Source organism: Sapajus apella, unplaced genomic scaffold (genome assembly GCF_009761245.1).
Source record: "Sapajus apella isolate SASKATOON/1434 unplaced genomic scaffold, GSC_monkey_1.0 scaffold81, whole genome shotgun sequence".
Lineage (NCBI taxonomy): Eukaryota > Metazoa > Chordata > Mammalia > Primates > Cebidae > Sapajus > Sapajus apella.
Genome location: NW_022437021.1, coordinates 8,002,904 through 8,018,665, shown reverse-complemented (window position 1 = coordinate 8,018,665; position 15,762 = coordinate 8,002,904). Strand labels below are relative to the sequence as shown.

The 15,762-nt window shown below is 35.0% G+C and overlaps 1 protein-coding gene across 1 annotated transcript; it reads right to left on the bottom strand.

Moving 5' to 3' along the window:
* Positions 1-224: 224 nt before the first annotated feature.
* Positions 225-1,168, bottom strand: TEX47 (testis expressed 47). Its single transcript, XM_032252986.1, has one exon. The coding sequence runs from the start codon at positions 1,061-1,063 to the stop codon at positions 302-304; it is 762 nt and encodes a 253-aa protein (XP_032108877.1). The 5' UTR covers positions 1,064-1,168; the 3' UTR covers positions 225-301.
* Between the last annotated feature and the right edge of the window lie 14,594 nt (positions 1,169-15,762).

Sequence of the window (15,762 nt, the reverse complement as noted above, 5' to 3'; positions counted from 1 at the left end):
ATACTTTTCTTTTAAAAAGTGTCATTTCATGAAAATGATGTTAACATTTGAGAAGTTATAACAAACTTATTAAACCCATCTACCTATTAAAATAATGTATTGAACTTAATATTGCAATGAATAGATACATTTTAAAAGTTTAGCTGAACATACTCTGTAAAGATTATTATATTATCTCTGTGTATATTGCAATGTTCTGTTTCTTTTCTTTTAAAAGAGGCAAGTAACTTTAAAAATATTTTCTTTCTATTTAAGTAGCACAAATTCCTTAAGAGACATAAGCACATTATTGCTCTTAATCCTAGAAACGTGAAGGAGCAGGCCACACCACCTCAGAATCCAGAGTGATGTGTATGGGTCTGTTATACATGTTTATAAATGTTGCTGGGTCCATGAATTCTTCGGATTTGCATAGGTACTTTATGATTTGTTCTGGGAGAAGTAGGTCAGCTGCAGTTTGGTGTAAGTTATCACCTGGTCCTTTAGTGCCCACTTTAACAGTCTTACAAAGGTGAATTGACAGTTTATGAGTTTGTATGAGAAAATCTGTGATGACCTCTTTTAAGGTTTGTGACTGTGTCACATCATCGAGATACATAACTGGCACTTTTATCACTGAAACATGCCATTGCATAAAAAGCCTCGTTGGGATGTTATGAGAAATGACTATAATTTTCATTTTTTGAATAAAAAATTTTGTTTCATCTTTTTCATGGCCAATATAATCTAAAAGAATTTGGTAGAGTGTGCCACTGGAGGACTCGAGGATATGCAGAATGGAGGTAGGATATATGAGCAGTAATCCTGTCACTGCTTCTCCTAGGTGATATTTCAAAACTGACTGAAACACTTGCTCATAGTAGTCAGCAATATCTTTTTTGTCTACATTTGCTTGTATCTTGGCCACTAGAAACATCCTATGAATAAGGAATTTCTTGAGGTGTAGTCGTTGTTTCTCCTCTTGAAAGTGCAGGTAATTGCTACGTGGAACTTGGGGCAAAAGAAGAGGCTCCAGTGGCAAAGGCCTTTTGCTGCCCTTCTGGTTATGGACAGAAAAGGACATGATGAGTCTTGTTTATTTTTCCAGATGATTCCAGTTTTTAGCTAATCATGAGATTTATGCTGTCGGCATACCTCTTTAGTGATGAACTCTTGTTTTTATTTCTTCTGACAAAAAAAAAAAACAATAAATCACATTTTGTCAAATATTACTGAATAGCAAAATCTTAACCTTTTGCCAGTTTTATCAGGAAACAAAGTCTTTGAAATGAATGATAATGTTAAAGCAAAACTCAAGCTACAGATTTTTTTTAAAGTTTACAGTGAAAGAGCTTAATCATATCCTAGGAAACACTTTGTAAATGTCATGTAATGATGATTATACATTGTTCTTTATAAGCCAAATTTTAAAATATGGTATTTTTATGGTAATTCTACCAATATGTTTTATAAATTTAACTGTTCTATAACTTTTTTAAAAAAAATCCAAGGCTTTCTAAGTACCAATTAGCTTATATAATCTTTAGTCAGGACACAACTAGTTAATAATGTTGCTTGGATAATAACAGTAAACATTTCATGAAAAGTCTGGATTCTTTGGTTTTTCTCCTATCAACAAATCTCAGAAATCATTCTTTATTTCCCTTTTATTTTTTTTTTCTTGTTGTTGTTGTAAGGGCTACATAAAAGTATTCTGCTACTTTAACTTACTCTTCTTACAAATCTCCCCATTTTTTTTCCAGGTCAACTTGCCATTTTTCTTTTCTTTTTTTTTTCCCCCTGTGCTTCTGTCATGTACCTGTCCTTGAGGCCCCACTTGTCCTCCATCAGGCTCCCAACTGCCGGTCTGCTGGTGTCCAGTGTTCTGACTTCCCTCAGGCATCTGTGAGTCAGAATGTCAGCACCATTAAAGGACCAGAGCGCCAAGTTTCTTAATTTAATACGGATATCTCAACAAACACTTCAGTCACTGCAGAGGAAGTGTGAATGGCTTATTCCTGAATGGTTTATTTTTAGTCAGGTGCATTTGTAAGTCAGACAGATGGTGAGAATCTGGACATCTTTTTCTTTTTGATAAATAAAAAGTATGGTTGTAGAACGCCTCTGTTCTACTTAGACACTAACTGAAGAGTATAAGAACACATATCTGAATCTATGTAATGGTGAATATATGGTAAGAAAGTTCTATAGTAAGATTTGGCTTACTGTGAATTTCAGAGATGCACCATTTAAAATTGTGTCTTAAGAGATGCATCTCTTAAAGTTGCCTTCACATGAGTTCTAAACAATAGTTTTAAAACAAGTTTAGAAAACACATTTATTCAATTTTTAACAGTTAAACTGAGTAATTTCCCCCCCCTGAGGTCTGTATTATCCAAACTAATGATCTGATTTTAATGACAATGCAATGATAATATCCAAGCAAATGGAAGCAGAGACGTGACTTAATAATTCTTTAATTGTGTAATACATAAATTGGACTATGCTTCCTCATTGTGATTCACTTCGTCATTCCCTGAAGCAATGTAATCCTTCCCAAGATGTAAGACCTGGTGCCAAATCATGTCACTGCCCAGTCCAGGTATTACTCCACTCTCATTCTTCGTACAGCTTTGGTGGAAGAATGTGTCCATGTTGACCACAGCCTTTGTTATGTCCTCCTCTCCTCTCCTGGTTTCTACGATACTACACTTTCTTGGGTTTCCTTCCAAATCTCTTTATGTGTTCTAACCCTATAATACCTTCTCACACCCAAGTCTGGAAAATACTGAGGCTCTACACTCATGATGTGGATGGATCTCTCACTCTACTTTCTTGCCCAGTTAGCTCAGCACCACCCACGTCTCTCTTGTGAAGGCAGGTAAGTGATCATTGTCAGTCTTGCCACTAGATTGCATGATTGATATTGGAAATTGATCACGGGGCTTTCCTGCTGAGCTTAGCTGTGGACCAAAACTCTTTTTCAATTTGAGGCTCAAGGTAGACACAACTAGTTAACTGGGGTTGAGAAAGAACAAACTGTGTTCCTATCCCAGATTGTTTTTGCACAGAAAATTCTCAAATTATCTCCAGTCACCTATTCACAACTCTTCTCTCCTTGAATGTAACTGTGCCTTTTCAAATTTAAAATGAAAATATTTAAACAATTATTTTCCTTATTAAATATGTTTCCCTTTACAAATATCCTACTTGTGTCTAAATTAACACATTTTTTCCTCTCAGTTTCCAGGCCCAAATCCTTGGTTTTATTATTTTATGTTTCTTCTAAATTATATACTCCAAGTCTATTCTGTTACTAAGTCTTTTTACTCACTTTAATGTGCCTTAAGGGTTCTTGATTTACACTACCTCTTTCATAGTCCTACTTTATTTGGATTATAAGGGTCTCTGCCTATAGTAGAGACAAATTCAGCTAAGAGTGTGAAACCATAAGCCCTTATGATACATCTACTTTATAAAGTTAAAAAGATACTGATTTTATAAAGTTCTCCCGACTTACTTCCCCTCTGCAGAATGCTAGGAGGCAAAGCTTCTGCCTTCAACAAGTCCAGAGTGACTTCTAGCATTTATTTCCAATTTCCAGTGATGGAATAAACCAGAGAGAACATGGGGACATGCAACAGTGTGATTTGTTACCTAACACAGCTACTGACCAAAGTCAGTAGGAGAATTTATGAAGCACTGCCACCCAGGAGCCCCTTTTCAGTGTCCAAACTCAAACTAGTCTTTTATAAAAAACTGTTCCTTATTGACAGCCCAATTTCTTCCCCAACATGGTCAAGAACTATCTCCCAAGATAAGGCTAACCCTAGGATGTACTGTTTTACCTTAAGTTTCTGTTGACTTCATTTACATATTTTTATTATAATTCTCAAAATATAAAGAATTAATTGCCACAGAAAATGAGAGTGATGTACTTATAAAATTTTGAACCAGATTTTTAACTCACCTGGTCAGATTCCCACTACCTTCTTGGATTCCCTAAATCTCAGAATGAATAATAAAAGCTATTTCATAGTTCTGCTAGTTTTATCTTCTCACTTTGCTCACTCTCTTCCAGGTCTGGTTACTATGCACTGCTTTTTCCAAATCTCTTTTTTAAGATTTCTATTTTCATGGGCATCACAATTTTGATGGCTTCCCCCTTCTTCTAAATCATAGCTCTACATTTTGATCAATACTTCCAACACAATATCTCTCTGATAAGCATGTGTCTTTCTACTTTTTGCTCCAATCAAAAGAAGCTTAATGGTAATCTTTTCCCACCACGTGTGCTTCTTGTTTTCCTTTTATTTCATATATCTAGATTTCTCCAGTATAAACCTAACAGAACGATATTTCATCATGATAAATAAACTCTATAAAAAATCAACTAAACTAATTTTTCTTCAAAACAGTGATACTATCTTAACAAAGCCTAATTGTTATCTTGAAAAACATATAAACTATCATTTCTATAAGTCAAAAAAGGCGAGTAGAGATGATGTGTTGTTGAAACCAACACATTCAGAAGCAATAGTTTTTATCACCATGGATAGTTTGATAGCTTTATTCCATCTTCCCAATGTAATTTTCAATTTTCAAAGCATTTATATTTTGTTGCTATTGGGTTGCTTCCTCCAAATTTTAGGTTCGTTGTCACATGGCTACCTGAAAGTTTTAAAGTCAACTTAACTTATTTTCTTGTCATTCATCAATCACACTTTGAACTGTTAAGAGTAAGTTCTGACTGGATAGAAATAGAAGCAATATACAATTCAGACAGTTTTTGACTGTCATGTGTAATTAGAATTGTACACTCTGCTCAATGGACATTCAGCATGTAAGTGCCCAGGTGCCATAATCCTTATGTGCCATCTATTAAGTGCAAGTTATTTAGCCCAGATGGTGACTCAAGAGGACTCTTCCCTGTGTGTCTATGTATCTGGATAAAAAATCATTTGTGTTATTCTACCCAGAGGGTTCTGTTTAGAATAGCTATCCAAGTTCAAGTTCAAATAACTGATAAGTCACAGAACCTTAATAGACGCTTAGAATGCCATGTCTTCTATCAATTATTTTACTTATCTACCTTTGTAACTCAACTTATCTCACATTGATACATAGCATATACTTTTAACTGGTGTCCAACAGTATACCTTACTATTACTGATATACTTCATGCCCTGGTTTCATTTTTCAGAACCAAATCTTCTGAATAAACAAATTTATCATGCCCTTTTCATTTCTGTAAGCCAGACAGAAAGGATTGAAACAATTAAATACCATTTATTATTTACCATGTGTCATGAACTAGATACTTTCACATGCAGTTACTAAGCAAGTTACTCTTAACAGTAACCCTATACAATAGGTATAAACTTTTCTACAATTTATAGAGGAGGAAATTATACTCTATAGAGCAGTTAAGTATTTTGTACACGAAATCTTCTCTCAACAGCCTCCATATTCTGTCTACCTGGGTAAAGAGGAGGAAATTATCTCCTACTCCTATCCATGACCACAGTGTCATTCTTCCCCTTGTCTATAACATGATTCCTCTGGAAGTGAAAGATAGCTTATGGTTTGGATAAAGTAAATTTAAAGAAAAACTTCTACATTCTAGCTAGGATTCAGCAATATTTATCTACAGTTACTATTTACTCATTTATCTCAGATTTATTGATGCCTTTGGTGTGCCAGGATATATCATTAGGCACTATAAGAAATGTAAGTCTGAAAAACACCTGCTCCCTAATTTCAGGAGCTTAAAGTCAAGTGGGGGTGATAAAATGTACAGGAATCTGAGATGTTCTTGAGACACAGCAGGGAAAAACAATAAATACCATGCAAATGTTTAGTGCTTTAGAAACACCAATTTAGAAAGGCTAACTTTGGAGTTTTTTTAAGAAATCTTTGTAAAAGAGTTATCATTTCAGCATGGCCTTCAGAGAAACAGGGTTGAGAGATAGCTTCATAAATTGGTCTCTAACTCATTCCTTTAAAATGTGAGGTTGTGCATTTGCTAAACTTGATTTCCCTTTGGAACACCAGACTTTCAACTTTCACCTGTGCTCATGTACTAGAGAAACAAAACACTCTAAATCATTTTCTTTCCCTTTATCTATGTCTTCACATATTGAAATGATCAGAGAGAACTAATCATCTAAATAAGTGGTTGACAACTTGGGTAGAGTCTTTCACTAAGAGCACATATAATTACCTATTGAGTAGACAAAAATATACTTGATTTAGCAAAGCAAATCTGAGTGAGCTTAGTTAGCAAATCACTAGGTATTTGAATATTTATTTAGAAAGACACTTCTCCTCAAAAAAAATAAAAGAAAACCCCAAACTAGACTACTTTCTCTTGCATTGCCTCTGTTCACCAAAAGTATTATGGAATAGTGTTTGGTAGTTACTTATCAAGGAGAGCACAGCCTAGGAAGATTTAGTTATTTGATTACAACATTTAACATATTTTTCATCTATCTACTATTTGTAAAAAAAAATGTGCCAGACACTATGGAAATATTCTTGTGAATCAGATATTGTATCTGCACATGAAAAATTTAATTCTGTTAGTGGATCTTAAGATCCCCACGACTGTTCAGTTCAGGGCTGGATGGGTGTATACAGGAGTACAAAGATATAAACAATGAACAATGAAAGCACAAAATTCAGAAACATTAAAACCTGGCTGGAAGAATAAACATTTAAGCTGGGAATTAAAAAATAGATATGATTTGCGTGTGTGTTTGTGTGTGTGTGTGTAAGGTGTGTTATGGGGGGGCAAAGATAAGTCTCAGGGAGGGTGGAAAACAGGCTTTGTAAACTTAAAGCATACAGGGGACCTCTCCCATTTATGTTGAAGATAGGAAGTGTGACACATCATTAAGAAAATGGAAATAGTCTGTTCTGGCCAAAGCCCTACTCTTCAAATCATAGAACTGGCAAATTTGTTAAACTGAATATTCCTGGTCTCTTGGCCTCTAATGTCTAAGTTAATAGGCTTAAAATGAGACCCAAGAATTGGCATTTTTGACAAGTCTCCCAGTCTCTCTACATACCATGCTTTAAGAAGGAAGAGGCTAGTTCGCAGTGATTCCAACCCTGGCTATCTATTTAAATAATCTAGTGGAGAATTTTTCGTTTGTTTTTATTTATTTTATTTTAGTTCCATAGGTTTATGGGGAACAGGTGGTGTTTGGTTACATGAGTAAGTTCTTTAGTGGTGATTTCTGAGATCTTGGTGCACCCATCACCCAAAACGCCAGTTCCCAGTCTTACTTAATTAGTCTGGAACGGACCCCAGGTGAATATGTTTGTTACAGCCTCTCCAGGTGATTGTAAGTGTAGCCAGGAGTGGAATTGCTAGAGGGTGAGTGGTGGGGAAGAGGGGGAAAGAAGAAATAAGTAAGTTGGAACCAGTTTGTGGAGAACTTTGATAGCATGCTCAGATGTTTGAATTTTACTCTGTGGATAATAGAGAATCACGAGAATTTCTCGAGTGCCTTTCATTGTAACTGTGTTTAGGAAGTTGTCTGTGAAGTGCAGAGGAATTGGAGATGAGAAATGCTAGAGGCGCCCAGAGCCCTTTTAAGAACTCTGCAGTTGGCAAGTGAGCCTTCTTATCTTCTGCCAGTTTAACAGTAAATTGATTCAACTTTGTTAAAAACCAAAATTTGCAAATGTAAATCATAAGCTTAAAAATCTACTCTTTAATGCCTCTTCTAGATCCTATGGTAAATAAATATGAGGTTTAAGTTGAGGCTAAGTTAGGAAAAAATTTTAAAAAAGAAGTAAAATTACTGATAAACATTTGAAATATAAAGATGGTTTTTATTGAAAAAACAGAACTTTGTAAATAATGAATATATGTATTAATGAACAACTACTTTGATGCCTTTGAAATTAATTTTGAAGAATATTTCAAAGGAAGAAAAAATAGTTATTCACTGAAACAAATAGTATAACATACAAAATTATATATATTTAAAAATAAAATTGGGATCTGATGTGGTTTGGTTGTATGGCCCCACCCAGATCTCATCTCGAATTATAGGGATCTGGTGGGAGGTGATTGGATCAAGGGGCAGTTGCCCTCATGCTGCTCTCGTGATAGCGAGGGAGTTCTCGGGAAATCTGATGGCTTTAAAAATGGCTGTATCGCCTGCGCTCTCTCCCTCCTGCCGCCTGTGAGGAGGAGATTTTACTTCCTTGTCACCTTCTGCTGTGATTCCAAGTTTCCTGAGCCTCCTCAGCCATGCAGAACTGTGAGTCAATTAAACCTATTTGTTTTATAAGTTACCCAGTTTCAGGTAGTGTCTTTATAATAGTTTAAAAATGAACTAAAACAGGATCCCAATTTCTTTATTCAGGCACAAAATTTTTTTTCTATTTTGTTTTTAAATCAGTAAAAGAAACTGGGTCCTGAAGCTACAGTGGTCTAAGCAGCAGCAAGTTTGTGCATTCATTTTTGTTTGTTTTTGTTAAATATGTTACAATTGTTACACTGCTTGTACACCTCATTTGCTTGAAATTCTGTACCACGCTTACTAATTGTGGTAAAGTTACCCCTCATGTCAGGGAGAAGAAAAGACTCTAGAATGTAATTTTCTCTGAGATCTAACCAAATGTTGTTAAGTGGATTGGGACAAGATTATAAATGATAGGAAAAATAATGTTTTGACATTTGTTCATCAACTTTAAGAAAATGGTTTACCTATACAAATTTTTGTAATTAAAAAAAATATATATATTTTATTGCACTTTAGGTTTTGGGGTACATGTGCAGATCATGCAGGATTGTTGCATGGGTACATACATGGCAATGTGTTTTGCTGCCTCCATCCCCCAGTCACCTATATCTGGCATTTCTTCTTATGTTTTTCCTCCCCAACCTCCTTACCCCCTGCTGTCCCTCCCTTAGTCTCACACAACAGACCCCAGTGTGTGATGCTCCAAGTCTAAATAACGTATCATTTGTATTCCATGTAACTAAAGCAACGGTACCATGAAAATAACATAATAAAATATTTTTAAAGATTGGCTGTGTCCTAGATGCCTAGACAGATTTGCTTTAATTTATCCAGCAAACCTTTATTATCCTGAAATTTTTCCAGCATCCATTAAATGTAAAGCCCCTTTGCCCATTTTAACTCAACTCCATATTTCTCTTTAGAAACTGTATCTACTAACATTAGCAGTTGTGAGAATTGAGAGACTCATGTATCACTGTTTTAATATATGTGAACATGAGATATGATCACTTTTTATGAAGTCTATTTTGTGAAAATATAATAGGTTGATGAAGTAGAGCACAGTTGGGATGGTGCCTGCTTCTATAGGGACAGCGCGTTTGCGGGGATCTAGAGTAAGATTTCAATGATAGGGGAAGTATAGGCACCTGTCCATCATTATCATCATGAATGCCTCCCTGGTCCGTGTCTCACCCATCATTATAATTCTTTGTCTCAGTGACAGGTACCTCTTACCTACATTTGTACTATTGTTGGCCTCATGGAGACCATTTCAGTAGGGGCACATGTTTCAAGAGAGTTCCTAGGCAGAGCTCTTCTGGGCTCTGTGTTCCTCGTGTGCTGAAATATGGATAATGGCTTTGTGTTTGTTTTTTTTTTCTACCTCAGGAGTTTTAAGTGCCACATTTTGTAAGATAGTGGCTTACCTAACTATAAGAACTTTATTTCTAACCCTTTGAGTTACCTAGTAGAAATCATCATAATTTCTGTGTATTTTCTATTTTAACCTTTTAATTTTCAATTGGCTATATCCCTTCCACTGTTCAGTTGTGGCATACCCAGAAAAATCTAACCATTAATCTTACAAGGTGAATAAAGGCATAGCTATAAAGGTAAAATTATAAAAATTGTATAATTAGTTTCAGAGTCAAGTTTATTAAAATTATTTGGATTACCCAATCCTTAAAATTGTCAACTCTTAATATAAGGTAGAGAAATAGCCTTGCCTAGTCACTATTACATGGGTTAAATCTCTCACTTCTCAAAATGTTGTATCTACTACCATGGACCCATATTTAATGTCTGTCTCATTTGAGTCTGCATCTGTGTGTGTGTGTGTGTTGTGGTTGAAAAGTTCCTAAAACTTTTCAGTAATAAGCCAGCATCTTAGTAGAAAGAAACCATACTTTTAAGCTTTGACTCTTGGATCAAACTGAAGGCCTGTTTTGGATCCTAGGCTTAGGGAGGTGATATTTAATGAGTTTCTAGAGGTTAAGGCCAATGGTGTGACTTGTGTTCAGTGACTAATCTTTGTTGTTAGAAATTTGCTTCCAGTGATCTATTTGAGAACCAGGCTAGTTTTACATTTTTTATAAGGTCATTCTCCAAGACCTATGCCTCATAAAGAGAGGAAAATTCTTCATGGTCATGTTACTGTATTGGAATTCAAGTGCAGGTCTCTGCCCTAGTGTATATCTTCTCTGTTTTCAAAAAACTGTTTTCTTGGTGACTTAAAAAATAAAAAATCAATATATTTTTTGACTGAAGATGGATTGACACTTTTCACCTACATTTTAGAAAGCCAATCTTTAGAAAAAATGAAATATTTTAAGGGAAAGCTAAAGCATAGTCATGCTCTACAAACTTTTAAAACATTAGTTTCAGGCTGTGATTGCTGTTTTCTATTTTGACTTTCAAATTTGTTTTAATTGGTATAATTTTACTATTTTATAGTTAAGCAATTTTTTTTCTATAGTGAATTATAAAGGTGAACAATAAAGGGAACAAAAACAAGTTTGTTATAAAAAACTGAAATTAAAGAGAAAGAATTTTGTATGGGTAGGGTGATGGCAAAGTCAAATAAAATTCAAACATACCATACAGAAGAGCTAGATTAAATCTTGAATGCTTTGTGTTACCTGAGTAGAAAAGAATGATTGCTCTGAATACTTTATAACCTCTGAGAGTAGAGAATGTTGCTGCAGCAATATCTGGGAAATACAATCAGTGTGTCTGAAGCCAGCATCTATTTATCTTAAATTAATCATTATTTTCTGAGTAAGTGGGTGATAATCCTGGTGCTGGGTGCCAGTGTCGTTTTATTCATGGCATAGATGAAACTAGAGCACTCCTATATTGGTGAGAGCTATACATTACAAAAGGTCTCATGCTGTAACTCATCTGTAAGATTATAGACAGCTTTATAGATTTTCAACAGTATTTTGGGATTGAGAATCAGTAAATAATTGGTTTTCAAGTAAAATAATGTGCATAATCAAGTCTGTTTTATCTTGCTGTCCTCAGGAAGGTTTAAATAAGGTGTTCTAAATATAAGGCAGCAATTTTTCTTATTTGCTATTAAATTATTTGGTCAAAGGAGTTCCTACGACTGAAGTGGAAAAGTCTTCACTAAGCTGTAAACTGTCTGGGTGCTGTTAGTGTGAGCTATAGGGTGAAGAGCAGCATAGTGACTCTATTGCAGTGAACCTCAAATAACACCACATTGAAGGCCCGGTAGTCAGACCTTCACTCAAATATGTACTCACTTTCTCTCTTCTGAAAAGTAAACCAGAGAAGCAGTCTGGATATATATTTTTAAATGTAGGTCTTCTTTCCTAGGCCTTGTCAGTAAGTATTATGTTACCACCTTGTCTGAGGTAGAGGGTAGGGTAGCAAGAAGGGAGTGAGATCTCCTTACCTCCAATGTACTGAGATTTAACCATCTTCTTACTTCACATTATGTATCCAGAATATATGTGGATATACAAATATTTGTCAGTAGACGTTAGACATTGTGATTAAAAGCTGTGAAAAATATGTAAAATACAATTAAATTTTGCTCCTACTGGAAAAGAATCTAAAAAGAATTCAGAGTGGAATGGAGCAGTGACTCAACATATTAGATTTAATTAAGTGGTACTGATAGCAGGATGAAAGTCAACCTTCGCTTAAGAATTAGGTAAGGCTGTGAATAAGAGCTATGTGGCTTATAAGAGTTATGAACTCAATCATTGCTAAGTTATTAACTCCCTTTTATAGACTATGTGTAGGGCTCAAAGGGACCGTTGGGTTGAAATTCCAGATCAATATAGATCTTCAGTTGGCTAAGAAGTTAACCTCAAAACTCTTTGTATGATATCATTATTTACTTCTTAGATACAATTCTTTTAGCCCTGGAAGATTTATAATTTGCAGTAGAAATATCTAAAATAACTAAATTTGGCAACAACATTTTTATATTAACAAAAGGTCTGTACATACTTGGTATTTTAAGGATTTCTAATGTGAAACAATCTGCCTTACTAAGTAACAGGTTAGCTTTTTAATTCCATCTTAAAATTCATAACTGAGTAATTGATTTAGATCTTATTTTAAATTGAAATCTTACCAAGTTTTATATAGCATTGAAACATTTAAAATTTTATGTATGTATACAGAATCTATTATTGTCATCTATCATTTATCTATCTGTCTACCTACTTGTCTACCTACCTTCCGAAATATTTGATTTGTCAGCCAGGCAATTTTAAAGGAATTGTCTTTAATGGAAGGATTTTTAAAAATTGGGCCAATGATCAGTTGAAATCCTCTTATAAGGTACTATTAAAATATACTAGACTGACAATTTGGAAATTGATGCTATAAACTTAAGAGTAAGTCAGGTTTTTGAATTTGCTAATTTGATGAGTTTAATATTAACCTTTAAAACCAAAGTAAACTGATGAATTTTTTTATGCATAAAAGCTTCTCCCAAGGACACAGAAACACTTTTTATTGACAGTATTGATTAGTCTTCTCCCTTATCAGAATGTGAGGAGATAGAAGTCAACACACGTAGTTAAGAGTGAAAGCCTCCTGCCCCAAGTGTTCCCAGCCTTTCAGCACAGTTGCTTCTCTTAGCAGTAGAAGGTGGCCATCTTCAATAGCAGTAACCAGCCTGACCTTTTTAAGACCAAAGGCCAAGTAGCTATGGACAAGCCTGAGGAATTGCTCTCATGTATTCATGCCAAGTTTACACTCCTTTATTGTTTTATATGACACAGGTAATAGACATTTCTTACAGAAAATTTAGAAAACAAACATAGGAAACAAGAAGATGATACTAACATCTCATAATCTAGATAAATTAACTGCTACCCGTATTCTGTGATGCTCCTCTGTGTTTGCAATTGCATATAGATGTGTTTAGTTCGAAATATGAGTTTTAGTTAACATGTATCCTTGCACACACTCAACACAGTCATGCTTTTTTTCTGCCTTGTATTGTAATTATGGTTTTCAACCTTGCTTTTACCACTTAATAACATGAATTCCTGTTATTATGAGCAAAATGTAAATAAGAACTAAAAGTACATTAAAATATATTTAAAGACAAAGTAAAAGTATATAAAAAGCATCAAAAAGAGCTGAGCTGGTGGTTCATCCCTATAATCCCAGCACTTTAGGAAGCCAAGACAGGTAGATTGCTTGAGCCCAAGAGTTCAAGACCAGCCTCGACAACATGGCAAAACCTCATCTCTACAAAAATCCCCCCCAAAATTTAGCGTTGTGTGGTGCTACACGCCTGTAGTCCCAGCTGCTCGAGAGACTGAGGTGGGAGGATCACCTGAGCCCAAGAAGATAAAAACTTCAGTAAGCTATGATTATTCCACAGCACTCTAGCCTTAGCAACAGGGTGAGACCCTGTCTCACAACAATAAGCAATTAAAAGTATTAAAGCATAAACCATAAAGCAATAGCTTTATGTTTAATGGCTGCATAAATTCCAATGCACAAATGTACTTTTTAAAACAATCTTCTAATCTTCAGCATTTTAAATTGCCTACTTTTTTGTTAAAATAAGCAACAGTCTATGAACATCTTTGAATCTTAATTTTAGTTCATTCGTTTACAATTTAAGTAATTTCAGATGTAAAATATGTGGCAAAATGATTATGTATTTTGTAAGGCTTTGACACATATTTTCAAGTCGTCCTACAGAAAGATGAACCAGTTTATGCCCAGGAGTTGCTTCTTAGTTAAACCCTTGATAGGATACACTGAGAAACCCACCAAAATTAGAAGGCCACATCTCAGAAATGTTTTGTTTTTTTTTTTTTAATTAAACTAAACAAATACTAGTTTTGTTATCAGAAACAGTTGAATTTAAGATATGAGGTGCTCTTATGTTAATTCTGACTGAACCTAGCAAAGACCCTGCCATTACATCAAAGTGTTGCACTGGGGTTATCAGAAATACCATTGCAGCCAACAAACAAGCAAAAAAGCTCAACATCACTGATCGTTCGAGAAATGCAAATTAAAACTACAATGAGATACAATCTTACACTAGTCAGAATGGCAGTTATTAAAAAGTCAACAGCAGACAGTGCAGAGACAGGAATGCTTTTACACTGTTGGTGAGCATGTAAATTAGTTCCACCATTGTGGAAGACAGTGTGGTGATTCCTCGAAGAACTAGAACCATAAATACCATTTGACCTAGCAGTCCCATTTCTGGGCATATACCCAAAGGAATATATATTATTCTATTATGAAGATAAATGTATAGGATGTTCATTGCAATACTATTCACAATAGCAAATATATGGAATCAACCCAAATGCCCATCAATGATAGATTGGATAAAGAATAGATGGTACATATACACCATGGAATATTATGCAACTATAAAAAGGAATGAGATCATGTCCTTTGCAGGGGCATAGATGGAACTGGAAGCCATTATCTTCAGCAAACTAACACAGGAACAGAAAACCAAACACTGCATGTTCTCACTCATAAGTAGGAGATGAACAATGAGAACATAGACACAGGAAGGGGAATATCACACACTGTGGCCTGTGGGACAGAGGAGGGGAGAGCATCAGAAAAAATAACTAATGTATGCTGGGCTTAATACTTAGGTTGTGGGTTGATAGGTGCAGCAAACCACATGGCACACGTTTAGGTCTGCAACAGACCTGCACACCCTGCCCATGTACCCCAGAACTTAAAATTCAAGAAAATAACAATCTGAGAACTTTTTGATGATCATATACCATGTAATATCTTTTGTGGATACATTCTCATATACACTGGGAATTTCTCACTGCTGTCGTTACAGTGACCTCTACCAGAGTAATTAAAATCATGTAGGAGTGGTACAGCCTTTCTTAACACAGCCAATATAGATTTCATGGTATAATAGTTGAGTACTCGGGCACCAGCCAATAATCCATCCCTGTGAATCCAAGGAAGATTGTCCTTCATCCATTCCAAAAGAAATTGACCTTTAGCCAGTCTAAAAGGCATTTAATTTTTTCTTTGATATTTCTGGTAATATAGTGTCCATTACCCACATTTAAAATAAATGTGCACTTAACACCCATTATGATGGCTACTGTTAAAGGAAAATGACAAGTGTTGATAAGAATGTGGAAACATTGGAAGGCTTGTACGCTGTTGGTGGGATTGTAAAATGGTGAAACCACCATGGAAAATTGTATGAAGGTTTTTCAAGACACAAAAAGATTTATCAGGTGATTCAACAATCCCACTTCTAGATATGTAGCCAAAATAATCAAAAGTAGGGTCTCCAAGAGATATTTGCCCATCCATGTTTATAGCAACATTATTCACAATAGCTAAGAAGCAGAAGCAACACAACTGTATATTGATGAATGAATGGATTTAAAAATGTAGGGTGTGTTAATGTATGTGTTTATGTGTGTGTATGTATGTAGATATACATATACCCAGTGGAATATTATTCAGCCTTAAGAAAACCCTATCACATTCTACAACATGAATGAAACTTGAG